Below are 16,266 nucleotides of genomic sequence, written 5' to 3' on the forward strand. Positions count from 1 at the left end.
AATGCAGATTTCTCTGGTTCTTTGATTTATTTGTCCTTTCCTCTCCTCTCCTCTCCTCTCCTCTCCTCTCCTCTCCTCTCCTCTCCTCTCCTGTCCTGTCCTGTCCTGTCCTGTCCTGTCCTGTCCTATCCTTTCCTTTCCTTTCCATCTCTCTCCTCTCTCTCCTCTCTCCCTCTCCTCTGTCTGTCTCTCTCCCTCTTACTGGGACCTAACCCCAGGGCTCCATGAATGCACATGCTCAAGCTATATTGGCCCCCCACCAATCCTGTGGTGCCTGGTGGCGGCAGGCTAAGTTCAGCCGGCGCTTCGCGCCTCTTTTCCCTATATAAAGCAGCCGCTTTTACTGCTCCCTCCCCTCGCTTCCAGCTCTCCCTCAACCAAAGGCTCTCCAATAAAAGTGTGATCCTAGAAGAATCTTTGTGTGGTGGTCGTTCTTCCTTGCTGGTCGAGAGGAGCACACCTCAGAGTTCCTCAATCTGAATTTGAGCTTGAGACCCTCCTTGCCCAACCTCCCCAAGAGAGGTCAATGACAGTCCTGTGCCAATGCAGGTTTGGGGGTATCACACGTTACCTGGAAACAGGGCATGGTGGTCCAGATATGTCATCCCAGCAAACAGAAGGCTGAGACAGAGGACTGTTGGGACTGTGGGGATAGCCTGGTCTACAAAATAAGTTTCAGGAGTTATGCGCTACCGAGTAACATCCAAACAAACAAAAAACAATAAAATACAGCTACATTGCTTTGGATTTTTTGTAAAACAGTTTTTTTTTTGTTTTTTTTTTTAAATTTTAGTGTCTTCATTTTTCAGAACAAGTTCTTAGCCTGTGTAGGTAGGATGACCTTGATTATCTGTTCCTTTTTCTACCTCCAGAATGGTGGGATTGCAAGTGGGTACCATGTGCCCCATTTAATGGACTTCACAGGTCCAGTTGAGGGTTTCCTGTATAGTAGGAAAGCACTGTCAAGTGAGGTACGTCCCAGGGAGCTAGGCACCCAGGAATTCTACGTGAGGGCTTTGTAGTGGCATGTTTTCTGAAAAAAGGAAAGAAAACAAAACAATATGTATGAAACCTAAAACTTCAATGATGACAGTTAATATGAAATACATACCTGGTCACCTCTGATTCTATATCTACTTTATATGTCAAAGCCCCTCATAAATTTTAATTTTTTTGTGGTGCTGGAGATCAAACCAAGGAGGCAAATGCAGGCTGTGCATGTGCCCAACACTGGCTGAACCCCACACCTCAAACTTCATGTACTCTTTACACCCTGTAAAGCTGAAGATGGAGCCCAGGGCCTCATAGGCACTGGGCAAGCACCCTGCCACTGAGATTATCTCCATTTTAACTAATAAGTTAGTTTTTATTTTTTTAACTTGTAAATTTTTTTTTAAATTTAGGTATATGCACATGCACACATGTATTGTGTGGAGTAATGCACAGGAATGCAGGTATCCACACAGATTCCTTCACCAGGAGCTGGAGCTCCAGGCAGTCGAGAGCCACCTGATATGGGTCCAGGAAACTGAACTTGAGCCTTCTGAAAGAGCCCCAAGCCGGTGCTCTGGAGCCATCTCTCTGGCTCCAGGTTCTTTGGATAGAGAGTCTCACTCTGTATCCCAGGCTGGCCTGGATATTTAGTCCACCCTAGAGGAAGACAGTATCTACCTGCCCCAATATGGAATGCTGTCATTATAGACATATATATGTTCACTTTTATAGTTATGTCCAGAGTTCTTACAATGGGTTGGTGTATGGGAGCCAGAAAACAATAATGGCATTTAAGCAAAGACATCCATCATTCTGTATTTAGTAAAGATATCAATGAAGAAGAAAACTGACACTGAATTATTTTATTGCTGCTTTATTACGCTGAAAAAGGAGAATGTAATGGGTAGGCCTAGGGACTTTTGAAAAACACAATTAATAAAGAGATCACAATGGAAGACTTCAAAAACAGTTCCTTGGTTCAGTAGATGCTTGAAGCCAGTTGAGAGTCTTTCCGGACCCTGAAGCCAGCAGGGAGGCTAATGCCTGAGAAAGTCCCCAGAGGAAGAGCACCCACATCCAGAAGTCATGTTCCCTATTTAGTGCAAGCAAGGGCAAAGTCTGGGCCCAAAGTCATAGATACAGCGCTCACCACATTCATTGCAGGGATCTGTGGAAAACAAGATCCTCTTGGGCTGCCTCAAGGCTCTGAGTGTATCCATGAGCTCAAGACAAAGTTGGGCAAATCTTCCTTCAGAGACGTAACCCAAACCGAAATAGCACTGCATAGGGGCCGGGTACTGCTCCACATTCATCTTGGTCAAGTTGGCTGTGTGACCCAAAAGGTTCTTCAGGATGGGCATGGAAAAGTCATTGTCCCAAAAGTTAACCCTGGTGAGCTGGGAGCACTTGCTGAGGGCAGGGATGAAGTCAGTGAGTTGAGAGTCCTTGATACTACAACCCTGCAAGTCCAGAGACTCCAGAGTACCTGCTACATTCTCTAGCAGCACTCCAAGAGGCTTGAGACATGAAGTGCATAACGTGATATCTCTCAAGGCCAGATGTTTTAGCTGATGCAGGCTATGGCTCCAGGGGAAATTATTCAAGTCAGTCTGTGACAGATCACAGTTTGTGATGGAGAGAGTCTCCAAGGGGGTCTTCAGGGACCTAGAGATAGACAAAGTGGTTAGTTCAGGTTTTGGAGTGATGTATACTGGGATTTATAAAGAGGAAGACAGGGCACGTGTCTCAAGGTCAGTTTGACTATATGAACGATCAGAGTACCCGGGTGCTGCCTCTTGGAGTCTATTAAATCAAGTCACACCACAACTCTCACCATAATTGTTCCCAGTCACTGGCAGGCCCCATGCACAGTGAACTGGAAAGTTTTGCTCTGTTAGCTGAGCCACCTCCGCATCCTTGCTTACCTGAGTATTTGTTTCATGTGGTCTTTGAGAAAGAAGATGTCATCAATGGAGAGATGCTGCAGACAGTGGAGTTTGGAGAACTGAGCAATGACCTTGCTGATGCACCTCTCTTCTCTGCCTGTTGTCCTGGTTCCAATCCTGAAAGTGTTCTTGTAGATGTATGCCAGGAAGAGTTTTCGAAGACTTCTCATCTGTCCAAGGCAGGGAGCAAATCGTGCCAGTGTGGACACATCCCACCCCATGTTCAATTCCAGCTCCTCAATGCGTCCTGGGTGGAAAACACTCAAGATCTCTTTGATAGGGCATACTGGCAGAGCACAGATCTTCATGTTTATACAATGCAGCTGTAGAAAGTCTTTTCTCTGCTGGACCCACTGCAAGAAGCATGCTTGCTCTTCATTCAGAGGGAACCTGAGGTAGAGGTCAGTTACCACCTTCAGATGCTGCCGCCTCAGTGCATATCTGGGAAGGTCCTTCACTACAGGCCTCTCATCCACAGTCTCTGCCCAACAGGCCCCACCCTCTCTTCCAGTCCATATGTTCCAGAACTCATGTGGAACATTCCTCAGGTCGAGCACCTGAAGTTTCTCACTCCTGTTGGTAAAACGTGTAAAGTGTCAGCAGACATGACAAGCCTCAACACCCAGCAAGTTTCTACTACACCAGCAAGTTTCCACTACACATCCTTCCTGCCAAGGTCTCTTCAGCACCAAGTGTCCAACGTAGGAACTCATGTGTGTCATGGCATCTCCCCTGAGCTGCATGTGTACAGCTGACCACTTTCCTTCCACTAAGTTACTCTCTATTTCTACCTAGTCCCATGTTAGTGGTTGTTGGAAAGCCAGGGATAGGCTCCTTCCTCTCTGGCTACCTCTACTCTGTCCTCTAATCCATACTCAACCGTCCTTACTACAGGAAACAATAGGTTTCAAGGCCCCTGCGTTCCAGGACCATGACCCCATCAGAAGCCTCTGACCCACCTACAAAGCCATTCTCCCTGACCCACGGTCTCTTCCACATGCCCCTTGTGCTCAGTCTACAGTACTTGGTTGTTGCTTACCCGGGGTGAAACTCTCTTTTCAGATGCGAGTCTACTCCATCTAGTACAGCCTGGAAGATTTCCAAGTTGGGAGTCTTCATCAATGTCCCCACAGGGAGACAGGGGAAAGGCCAGGCTGCCACCATTGCCTTCACAATCCTAGTGTGTCTGCCATTGAAGGCATCCTTGAACAGTGCTGGGAAGAGCGTCCAGGGCAGTTTCTCCAGAGCAGAGATGGCCAAGGCCTCATTTCTCAGCAGCGCCTGCATGGCCAGCTCCTCCAGTGTGGGTGGGGTTTGACCACTCATCATGAATTGTCTTCAGTCAGAAGGTTCCTGGGGAAGCATTCAGGTGAGAATATATCTTCAAATTTAAGTTTAGAAATCCACCCCCTACAGTAACCACTCAAGATCTAAGTCAATTGCTCTGGCAATGGTAGAGACATCAACTTAAGCCATTGTCCTCACTGGTAGTGTAAATCTAGAATCACGGTGCACGCCTTTAATCCCAGCACTTGGGAGGCAGAGGCAGGCAGATCTCTGTGAGTTCAAGGCCAGCCTGGTCTCCAAATTGAGTTCCAGATAAGGTGCAAAACTACACAGAGAATCCCTGTCTCGGAAAAAAAAAATCTAGACTCACTGGCATTATAAGAGTCTCTCTATGCCCCTAAGAGGCACATGATTTCAATGTCAAAGTACCTTATAAATGACACTTAATAAAAAAAAAAGCCTTATATTGTAGTTCAATCTTTAGTTTAGTTTCTAACTGGGTGGTGGTGGTGCACGCCTTTAATCCCAGCACTCAGGAGGCAGAGCCAGGTGGATCTCTCTGAGTTGGAGACCAGCCTGGGCTACAGAGCCAGATCCAGGACAGCCTCCAAGGCTATACAGAGAAAGCCTGTCTCGAAAAACCAAAATGTTTAGTTTCTACCGAGGAGGAGGATGGCAGTGGCTTCCTGCAGTTTTTTCAGGCCACTCTGGGTCAGAAAACCTCAACATATCCCCTCCCCCAAAAAACCCAAACCTTTTTGAAAAAGATGCAGACTAAAGCCTGAGTCAAGATAGAACTCACAAACAATTCCATCTACTGTGAGTCTGAGGAACTGCCAAAGAGGCTAAGATATGTGGTCTACAGGTCCACAAGAGGCCTTGTTCTACAAAAACAAATAAAAACAGTAGTGTGTGAATGTACCACAGTACAAGGGAACATGCTAATAACCTCAGCACCCAGAGTCAGGAGGATCTTGATTTCCAGCCTCCCCAGAACTACAGGGCCAGTTCTAGGACAGGTTGAACAATGAAGGAAACCATTGTCTCAAAACAACAACCATAATGAAATCAACAAGTTATCATAGAACAACATTTGAGATGGAGGTAAAACTTCATTTAGATTTATACTCATTGTCTTCAATGTGTTCATCTGAAGAGACAGAAGTGAAAATTTCCTGTCCTATCTTGGTCTAAAGGTCCCTATATCAAACCACATGACCCACGAGAGGACAACTACCCACCAGTTCTGAGCACTTTCCAGAGTCTCTTTATCCCAGCTGAGCCAGGGGCTTCCTCCAGGCTCCAGGTCTCTCAGTATCTTCATGGCTCTCCTGAAGCCTTTATATAGCTTCCTGCTCACCCTCCCTACTGCAGTCCCACCTCCCAACCCCAAGCTGCAATTTAATTGGATGGCTCAGTCTGCAACTTTTAATTCTATAGACAACATTCAGTCATTTCATTGACTGAATAAGAATTCCTTTTGATAACATTCACACTGACACTCAAATGTCTTAGATATATAAATATTCACTTGTTAATTAACTACACAAACCTGAATTTGTTGATTTGTTCTTTTATTTGCTTATTTATTACTTAGTTTTGAATCTGTTACAGAGACTGGGTCTTGTTCACAAGCTAAGGCTGTTTTGGAACTCTAACTTCTAGCAATCCTCCTGCCTCTGTTGAGGGGCCCCAAAACAGCTTGACCACACAGCTGCCATGACAGGGTTAGAGGCCCAGACACAGCTTCTGTGACAGGCTTACTAGCAGGCAACACCCAGATCTAGGAAAAGCCATATGCTAACACCACCCAGGGATCCACCCAGGGATGGGGAAGTACCTAACAACTCAAACATTCCAAATATTAGAAAAGGTAGCCAGATGTTGCAGAGTCTAGAACACACCTGTTCTTGTTTTACAGATAGTCCTAGACAATTGTCAGCCAATCAGTCCTGAACCCTGGAAATCTCTTCACCCCAACCTCTGCTATGATTAAAAACCCTAACCTGCCTGGGCTCAGGGCAATCTGCTGTCACTGCTGCATGGGACAGACAGACCAAGCCCTGGAGCTTGAAAATAAAGGCTCTTTGCTTTTACATGTGGGATTTGGTCTCTGTGGTAGATTTTGGGGGTCCATGAGATTTGGGCATTACAGCCTCAGCATCCTTCTTGCTTGGGTAATGTATAAATCACCATGTGTTGCTGAATTTAATTCATCTGACCAAAGACTGTCTGAGTTTGAGACAGTTTGGGATTTAATCTGTTGCTGATAATAGACATAAAAATAATTTTAAAAGATTTTTGTCACTGTGTTAATAGGAAAAGCACCTAGTCAGTCGGGAATATGTTCTGGAGCTCAAGGCCTGAACTTGAGAGGGTGAGGCAGGAGGATGGCTTGATTCCCTTACTATGGAGGTTGGGGTGTTGGGGATGCACTCAGTTTGTAGAGAACTAACTACCCAGCATCCACTGCGTCCTCTTCCCAGCACTCACTGCAGTAGACGAGCCGGGGCTTGCCTGTAAGCTCAGACTTCCAGAGTGGGAGGCAGTCGGTCAGTTAACTTCAGCCACTGTGTCAGCTCAAGGACAGCCTGAGCCATGTAAGACCTGCCTTCCGTCCACTGAACAGAGCAGAACAGAACAGAAGAGGTGGCTTGGAGGAGAGCCACACTTGGTTCCCCTGGAAACAGCCAGTACTTCAGGAAGGTCAGGGCAGCACACTTGCTCAAGGACAAAAAATCAAGAATGGGACATGGGGGCTGAGAATGGCTGAGCTCTAAAGAGCACCCATTAGTCTTCCAGTCTAGCCAGGTGGTGGTGGCGCACAACTTTAATCCCAGCACTTGGGAGGCAGAGCCAGGCAGATATCTGTCAGTTCGAGGCCAGTCTGGGCTACCAAGTTAGTTCCGAGACAGGCCCTAAAGCTACACAGAAAAACTCTGTCTGAAAAAAACAAAACAAAAAAAAATCTTCCACTCCAGCATTGTTGTGGCTGCATCACCAGACCCCCAGGCAAGACCACCACAGAGCTGATATCTGATGCAAAACACATCGGAGTTTATTGATACCAAGCAAGCTTGAGCTTGGTCTGTGTTGGATATCTGATAAAACGGGTGGTGGAGGATGGCCCTGAGATCTCAGGGTGAGCAGCTTTTAAAGAAAACATAAACAAGGGTGGTATAAGCCTTGGTGTCCTATGATTGAGTGAGGGTGTATAAGCTTTGAATTTAGTGCTTGGGGGTTACAGTTTTCATTTTGGGGGGAGGGCTGGCAAGTCCCAGGCTCTGTCCTTGAGTTGCCATGGGGGCTGGCTGGCCTCACATGTTCACATTGACTCATGCACATAGCTCTCAGCTGGTGAGGGATCCCAGAGAGTAATCAACTGGCTGAACCTTCAGAGGTCAGAGCATGTGCAGAAAGGGAGCTACTGCTAGGACTATGTCTTTTTTGTTTGTTTGTTTTTTGAGACAGGGTTTCCCTGTGTAGCTTTGCCCCTTTTCTGGAACTCCCTTTAGAGACCAGACTGTCCTTGAACTCACAGAGATCTGCCTGCCTCTGCCTCCCCAGTGCTGGGATTAAAGGCGTGTGCCACCACCTCCCGAACCCATTTTATTCTTACAATATTTGTTGTGTACATGAGGAAATTAATGAGCAGAGACATGGACTAGGTCTTTTGTTTATGGACCCCCCAGAAACTGCTTGCTCAAGTCTCAGGAAACTGAAATTGAGGCCTGATCTCTGAGAGAGGACAGAGTAGCCTGTTATGGTGTCTGCTTGGTCCTTTCAAGAACTACATGGTGTCAGCTGGGCAGTTGTGGCACACGCCTTTAATCCCAGCACTCTGGAGGCAGAGCCCAGCGGATCTCTGTGAGTTCGAGGCCAGCCTGGTCTCCAAAGCAAGTTCCAGGAAAGGCACAAAGCTACACAGAGAAACCCTGTCTCGAAAAACCAAAAAAAAAAAAAAAAAAAAAAAAAAAAAAAAAAAAAAAAAAAAAAAAGAACTACATGGTGTCCTGAAATGATGTGTAACTCCAGTCTCAGGAGATCTGAAGCCCTGCTTTGACTTTATTGAGGAGCAGGCATACATGAGGTGTACATTCATACATGCAGGCAAAACATTCCTAAACCTAGAATGAATCTTAAAAAAAGTTTGGATCAGTACCAGGAATGGCAGCAAATGCCTTTAATCCTCACATTTGGGAGGCAGAGGTAGGTGGGACTCAGTGAGTTCAGTACCAACCTGTTCTAAGTAGGCAAACCAGTCAGGCATACAGAGTGAACATCTATCTTGAAAATTGTTTAAAGCTGGGTGGTGGTGGCTCATGCCTTTAATCCCAGCACAAGGGAGGCAGAGGCAGGTAGATCTCTGTGAGTTCACGGTCAGGCTGATCTACAAAGTGAGTTTTGAGCCATTAAGTTATTACAGGGAGAAACCCAAAAAACAAACCAAATAAAGTAAAATAAAACAAAAACAAACTGGTATAGGAAAAAATAAATAATAAACGGAGGAAAAAAGAGCTAAACACAAAGTATGAGGAGGACATATGGATGTGGGACATGTTCAAACACAGAGGAATCCCATGGAAACACAAAATTGGTAGCCATAAAATATAAGCAAAGGACCTGTAGTTTGTGTGTGTGTGTGTGTGTGTGTGTGTGTGTGTGTGTGTGTGTGTGTGTATGTAAATGTCCTAAGAATACATTATGAGACAAAGAACCATCAAAGATGCCAGGAGTTTCTTTTGTGTTGGCTGTCTACTACTGGTCGTTGAATCTGTCCTTAAGAGTTCTTTGTATCTCTAGGGAGACTGCATTTGAGAGAACTATTTGTCAATTGTAAGTCCTTATCAACTGGAGACAGAGTCTGGGTTAGGGAGGGGAGCTTGTTTCCCCTTCTCTCAACACCATCACCCCATGTGGTGCAGACGCATGCAGGCCCTGTTCATGCTGCCACAGTCTCTCTGAGTTCATAAGTGCAGCAGTTCTGCTGTGTTTAAGAAGGGTTCCTGGGTTGGAGAGATGGCTCAGAGTTTAAGAGCACTGGTTGCTCTTTCAGAGGTCCTGAGTTCAATCCCAGCAATTTGTGGCTCAAAACCATGTATAATGAGATCTGGTGCCCTCTTCTGGCATGAAGGAATACATGCAGGTAGAACACTGTATACATAATAAATACAAACATTTAAAAAGAAGAAGAAAAAGAGGAGGAGGAGGAGGAGGAGGAAGAGGAGGAGGAGGAGGAGGAGGAGGAGGAGGAGGAGGAAGAAGAAGAAGAAGAAGAAGAAGAAGAAGAAGAAGAAGAAGAAGAAGCAGCAGCTCCTGGTATTTTTTGTCCTCTCTAGCTTTACACTCTTCCTTCCTCTTCTTCCACAGGGTTCCCTGAGCCAACAGGAGAGAGTTGATGGAGACAACCCATTTTGACTAGTATTCCAAGGTCTCTCACACTCTAACCAGCCTCACTATTCTCTCTCTCTCTCTCTCTCTCTCTCTCTCTCTCTCTCTCTCTCTCTCTCTCTTTCTCTCTCTCTCCCCATCTGTGGGTGTATGTGTGTCTGTGTATGCACACGAGCATTGTGCCATGACGTCCACGAGAGGGCAGAGGATTTCCTAGCCTCTACTATTCCTGCTGGGCACTGAACTTTTGTATTCTATAACAGCAGTGCATACTGGAAACCTCTGTGCTTCCCTCCATGCCCTGTAATCCTTCCTTTCTAAAGCTCCTTACAGATTCCTGAGAACAACTGTGACATTGCCCTCTCTGACACATTTCTTTAAAATTATTAATTAATTAATTTTTCTATTATCTGCTTGATACAGTATAAATTCCTATCCTAGTAGGGAAATGTTTCATTGAGGCTTGCCCAGTAATTGAGTAAAACCAAAACTTATTATAAGCCACCGTCATGCTAGGATCCTCCTTGCTATATAGTTTTCCTGGTTCTGTGGGGGTGCAGACTGATTGTTCTTTGCTTTATATCTAGTATCCACTTATGAGTGAATACATACCCTGTTTGTCTTTCTGGGTCTGGGTTACCTCACTCAGGATGATATTTTCTAGTTCCATCCATTTGCCTGCAAATTTCATGCTGTCATTGTTTTTCTCTGCTGAGTAGTACTCCATTGTGTATATTTTCTTACCACATTTTCTTAATCCATTCTTCAGTTGACAGGCATCTAGGTTGTTTCCAGGTTCTGGCTATGGGAAAAATGCTCCTATGAACATAGTTGAGCATGTATCTTTGTAGTATGATTGAGCATCCTTGGGTATATGCCCAAGAATGGTATGGCTGGGTCTTGAGGTAGATTGATTTCCAAATTTCTGAAAAACCTCCATACTGATTTCCACAGGGATTGTACCCTGACACATTTTTAAAATTGTTTTGAGAAATGGTTTAATGCAGGCCACACTAGCCTCAGCCTTTCTATATAGCCAAAGATGACCTTGAATTTCTGAGGCTTTTACTCAAATCCTCACATTATGGAAAGGCAGGCATGTTCCAATATTTCTAGATCACAAAACCTATGGTTTTGTAAATGCCATGCAAGGACTTTACTATCTGAGGTATAGGTACAGAAATGTTTTCAAAAAAAACTTTTTTTTGTTTTATTTCAAGACAGGGTGTCCCTGTGAAGTTTTGGTGCCTATCCTGGATCATGTTCTGTAGACCAGGCTGGGCTTCAATTCACAGAGATCTGCCTGGCTGTGCCTTTGAGTGCTGGGATTAAAGCCTTGTGCCACCACCACCCAGTGCATTCCAAAATATTAAGCCATCCTCCTACCTGACCCTCTTGAGTAGATGTTACTTCAGTTTACTGACAGAGCATCCAGTTCAGGTCTTGAGTTCCAGAACATATTCCAGACTGACTAGGTATTTTTCACAGGGTCCATTGACAAAAATAGTTCTTATTTTTGTTTCTATTATCAGTAACAGATTATATCACAAACTGACACAAACAGACTGCCTTCCTCACAAGCATCAATTTCAGTGACACATGATGATTCATAACAGTAATCCAAAGAGGAAGGATGCTGCCGCAGGAGGATTTTAGGAGTTAGAGTTCCAAAACAGTCTTAGCTTCAGAGCAAGACTCAGGCACTGGAACAAATTCAAAACTAAGTAATAAATGAGCAAATTAAAGAACAAATAAACAAACTTAGTGTTTGTAGTAATTAACAAGAGGAATGTTTATATTGATCTAAGACTTTTGAGGGTGTTTTCACAAGGGGTTCTGATTCAATCAACAAAATGATTGAATGTTGTCTGTAGAATTAAAGGGGTAGAGATTGAGCCACCCAATCAAATTGCAGATTTGGAGTTGTAAGTTAGGATTTCAATAGGGAGGGTGAGCAAGAAGCTATATAAAGGCTTCAGGAGAGCCATGGATGATACTGAGAGACCTGGAGCCTGGAGGAAGCACCTGGCTCAGCTGGGATAAAGAGACTGTGGTCAGTGCTCAGAAGTGGTGAGTAGATGTCATCCCTTGGGTCATGCAGTTGGATATAGGGACCTTTAAACCAAGATGGATCAGGAAATTTTCATTTCTGTCTCTTCAGATGAACACATTGAAGACAATGAGTATAAATCTAAATGAAGCTTTACCTTCAGCTCAAATGTCTTTCTATGATGAAATCTTGTTGATTTCATTATGGTTGTTGATTGTTTTGAGACAATGGTTTCCTTCATTGTTCAACCTGTCCTAGAACTGGCCCTGTAGTTCTGGGGAGGCTGGAAATCAAGATCCTCCTGACTCTGGGTGCTGAGGTTATTAGCATGTACCCTGGTACTGTGGGCCCTTCATGTTACTGTTTATATTTGTTTTTGTGGAGCAAGGGATCCTATCGAGCTGTAGACAACATATTTTTGACTCCTTGGCAGTTCCTCTGCCAAAGGCTCCTTCCTGGGAAGGTGTGATTCCATTACTCACCTCAGTGTATCAATTCTGTTTCTGGAAACCACTGAACAGTCACAGGAGAGATATAACTAGTTGAGGGACAAAGGACATGCTCCTCTTTACTGCCAACAGATACATGATGGGACTACTTGTTATAGGTACAGCATCAGTGATATCTTGAGCAGAATCATGTAACAATTAAGACCCTATAGGCCTATCTTAGGGCCCCGAGTGCTTCCACAAGCTCAGAACAAAGTTGACGGTTCTCTCTGAGGACAAAACCCTGAGGATCATAGCACTCCAGAGGGGCCAGGGAATACTTTACAATCATCTTTTTCCCATTTGGCTGTGGGGTCCCGAAAATCACTCAGGACACAATAGGGATGTTCTTGTCCTAGAACGTGACCCTGGACATTCCATCTCCAAGACGGCTGCTGTCAGGAAGGAGAGACCTTGGTAAGGGTTTTGCCTGTGGCCAGTGGTTGATGTCAGCCTGAAGAAAGATTCTCAGAGGATTGTAACAGTCCAGAGGCCCTTTTGGGAAGAAAAGGCTACTTCAATAAATGGAGTGGAACAAAGAAAATTCAAGCCCTTCAGTCATATCAACAATGCAGGACCACACAAAACCGTGCTGGTACTGGGATAAGAAGGACTTGGTACATACACCCTCACAACTTGAAGGACTTGATCCAACCACTGAGGCCCGGTACCGTCAAGAGGGGGCTCGCTTCATCTTTGACATGGGTAACCATTTGGGGTTACACTATGACACCTTGGCTACTGGAATCATTTATTTTCATTGATTCTATATGTTTCATTCCTTCAAGCAATATCCACGATATGTTACAGGAGCTTGCTGTCTCTTTCTGACTGGGAAAGTAGAGGAGACACCAAAGAGATGTAAAGATATCATCAAAACAGCTCGCAGTTTATTAAATGATGTCCAGTTCAGTCAGTTTGGACATGACCCAAAGGAAGAAGTACTGGTGCTGGAGAGGATCTTACTGCAGACCATAAAGTTTGATCTACAAGTAGAGCACCCATACCAGTTCCTACTCAGGTACGCAAAGCAGCTCAACGGTGATAAAAAGAAAATTCAAAGGTTGATTCAAATGGCATGGACATTTGTAAATGACAGTCTCTGTACCACCCTGTCACTGCAGTGGGAGCCCGAGATCCTAGCTGTAGCAGGAATGTATCTCGCGGGATGCTTTCAAAAATTTAAAATCCAAGAGTGGACCTCCAGACCCATGTCCAGGAGATGGTGGGAACAGTTTGTTGAAGATGTCACCGTAGATGTTCTGGAAGACATCTGCCACCAAATCCTGGATCTTTACTGCAAAGAGAAGCAACACACCCCCTCATCCCCCCAGCAGCCCCCAGCTCTTCAGCCTGCATCCCAAGTGGCACAGCTACCACAGTCTTGGCCATCTCCAGGCTCTGAAGCAGCAGAGCTTCAGCAGCAGCCCAAGACACCATCTCCACGACAGCCCAAGTGCACGGCCATGACGATTTCTCCAGAGGAAGAGAACGAAGCCATAAAACCACGACTTAAGATTCCCAAACTTGAGACCATTCACCCACCATTGCCTCCAGAGCACCCACCTGCAGACTGGAAGCCTCCTCTCCCTCCTGCCTTAGAGGAGGCTGCAGCTACTGGTCCAGAGGAAGCAAGGGAGCCCCCCAAAGTCCAGATTCCTCCTCCAGCCCACCCAGCTCCTGTGCACCAGCCCCCACCATTGCCACATCGTCCTCCACCTCCGCCGCCCTCCAGCTACATGACTGGGATGTCTCCCACCAGCTCCCTCATGTCAGGAGAGGGCTTCCAGAGCCTGCAATCCATGATGCACACCGAGGGTTCCTCCTATGGTGCCCTGTACCCAGCCTATGGCCCACCTGCTCACATTCCCTACCACCTCTATGTCTACGCCCCCAACCCTTCTCCACCTCCTGTTCCTCTACCTCCAGCTTCCTTCTCCCTACCCATCATTCTTCCCCCTACCCCAAGCTATCCTCAACCTCCCCCTACCTACAACCCTAATTTCCCACCCCCACCTCCACGACCACCTTCTACTCTTGTAGTCCCTCCTCACCCTCCCCCGGGTTTGAGTTTGCCACCAGCCAGCTACCTGCCTTCAGCTCTTCCCCATGGTGGACAACCTCCTCTTCCCCCATCCATCCCCCCACCTGTCATGCCACTTCTTGGCAGCCAAGCGTGGGCAACCTGGATCAGATAACAGGACACCTTTTCCCTTTCTGTGTTGTTTGTTCATTTGTTTTAAGCCTGGTATATGATGACACATATTAATCAACAATGTAAAAGACTGTACTTTCAAGGATCATTAATTTCATTACTTTGAGAAGGTTGGCTGGATATGAAGAGGCCTAGAGAGCATGAGGAGTAGGCTCACATCCTCTGCTGAGCATACAGTTGCCTTTTGCTCTCACCTCACTGGAGTAGGTACCTGTTCTACCTATGACCTTGAAGTACCAACTCCTGGGGTATGACCTCAGGCTACTCTAAAGACCTGAGAGGCATGTATGCTGGGTCTGTACTCTCCCTCTTGAGCTTGGATGATCCTGAAGGGTGTTGTAATCACAGCCTTCCAGGATCCTGTGATGATTTGCCTATTCTGTTTAGTGAGTTGTCTTTTCCAATTATGTCCTAATAAATTCATTATACTCCTTAAGCAGATTCCCTTGGATTTTTCACTGTTTTTGGCTCCCACTGGGGATTAGGAATTGCTCCTAAAAAATACAAAGAGGAGGTTCTATTAATTATTTAGGATTATAAGATAGATCTAAAAAAATTTGACCTCAAAAGCTACAACTCAGGAGAGATCAACTGTGGACTCTTAATGATTTTCAAAGATTGTTAGGATGAATTTCCAATTTACAGACTATTATTGGAATACCTAAAGATGTACTAGAAAATTTGGCCAATACCCTAAAAGGGATCAAGGACTTAATTAGTCCTCGAGAATTATCAACTGAAGCTGATATGGGATTGGTTCCTGTAGAAAAGAAAATACAAGAGGCACCTGTGGATCGTGTGAATCCAGAACTTAAGTACATTCTGGTCATTTTACCCTCCAGGCATTACCCTACAGAAATTTAGATGCAGAGGGAATATATTGTATTTGAATGAATATTTCTACCACGTAAACTGAGTAAGAAGTTAAAGATAAATGTGGAAAAGATCTCTGATTTGATTTCAAAAGGAAAAATAAGAGTTTGTCAATTGACAGGAATGGACTCAGCAGAAATTGTAGCACCTTTACCAAATGAGTTAATATCCTCTTTATGTAAAGATAATGAGTAATTGGCAAAGAGACTGCAGTAATGTTTTGGGAGAAGTTAACAACTGTTATCCAAAAGCAAGACAATAAAATTCATAAAAAGTACTGAATGGGATCTTCCTCACATTGTACGGTAAAAACCAATCTCTGGAGTTCCCACATTCTATACTGATGCAAATAAATCAGGAAAGGTGGGACATGAATCAGGAGATTCAAATAAAATGGTTCAAAGTCCTTACAATTCTCTACAAAAGTATATGCCAGTCTTGCTGTACTAAAGGACTTCTCAGAACCTCTCAGTATAGTTACTGACTCTCAATATGCAGGGAGAGTTGTTTTACATATTAAAACAACTGAATGTATTCCTGATAAAACAGAATTAACTTCACTATTTATACAATTATAAGAAATGTTCAGAAATAGGGAACATCCTATATATATATAACATACATCAGATCCCATATGGGTCTGCCTGGACCTCTAGCACAAGGTAAAGATGAGATTTATCAGTTATTAATAGGTGATATGCTAGAAGCCTCAGAATTTCATAAGAAACACAATATAAATAGCAAGAGTTTGATAAAGGACTTTTCCATCACTTGGCAAGAAGCCAAGGAAATCATAAAAAAAAGTCATATTTGCTCCTTCTACAACCAAGCTCCATTATATGCAGGAAGTAATTGTAAAGTTATACAAAAAAATGAAATCTGGCAGATGAATATTTTTCATTTTGCCGAATTTGGAAAATTAAAATATATATACCACACCATTGACACCAATTCAGAATTTCAATGGGCAACTCCTATAAGTTCTGAAAGGGCTGATTCTGTAATTACACACTTATTCGAAGT

The 16,266-nt window shown here is 44.5% G+C and overlaps 2 protein-coding genes across 2 annotated transcripts; one reads left to right on the plus strand and one right to left on the minus strand.

Moving 5' to 3' along the window:
* Nucleotides 1-2,090: 2,090 nt before the first annotated feature.
* On the minus strand, nt 2,091-4,265 carry LOC114688666 (PRAME family member 12-like). Its single transcript, XM_028863209.1, has 3 exons — nt 3,979-4,265; nt 2,919-3,512; nt 2,091-2,658 (listed from the first exon to the last, which is right to left on the minus strand). Exons 1-3 carry the CDS (start codon nt 4,263-4,265, stop codon nt 2,091-2,093), a joined length of 1,449 nt encoding a protein of 482 aa, XP_028719042.1.
* Nucleotides 4,266-12,679: 8,414 nt separating this feature from the next.
* Nucleotides 12,680-14,353, plus strand: LOC114688661 (cyclin-K-like). Its single transcript, XM_037209341.1, is given in 1 exon segment — nt 12,680-14,353. A coding segment is annotated over 1 exon segment (1,674 nt).
* Nucleotides 14,354-16,266: the final 1,913 nt, after the last annotated feature.

The sequence above is a fragment of the Peromyscus leucopus genome, chromosome 10 (assembly GCF_004664715.2).
Source record: "Peromyscus leucopus breed LL Stock chromosome 10, UCI_PerLeu_2.1, whole genome shotgun sequence".
NCBI lineage: Eukaryota > Metazoa > Chordata > Mammalia > Rodentia > Cricetidae > Peromyscus > Peromyscus leucopus.

What these genes read in the sequence shown, in the direction of transcription:
- LOC114688666 (XM_028863209.1), bottom strand. Translation starts at nt 4,265, where the DNA reads ATGAGTGGTCAAACCCCACCCACACTGGAGGAGCTGGCCATGCAGGCG. An exon ending in AAAAGAGAGTTTCACCCCGG is followed by an intron (nt 3,513 to 3,978) that starts GTAAGCAACAAC and finishes TTTTACCAACAG; the next exon opens with GAGTGAGAAACTTCAGGTGC. An exon ending in CACATGAAACAAATACTCAG is followed by an intron (nt 2,659 to 2,918) that starts GTAAGCAAGGAT and finishes GTCTATCTCTAG; the next exon opens with GTCCCTGAAGACCCCCTTGG.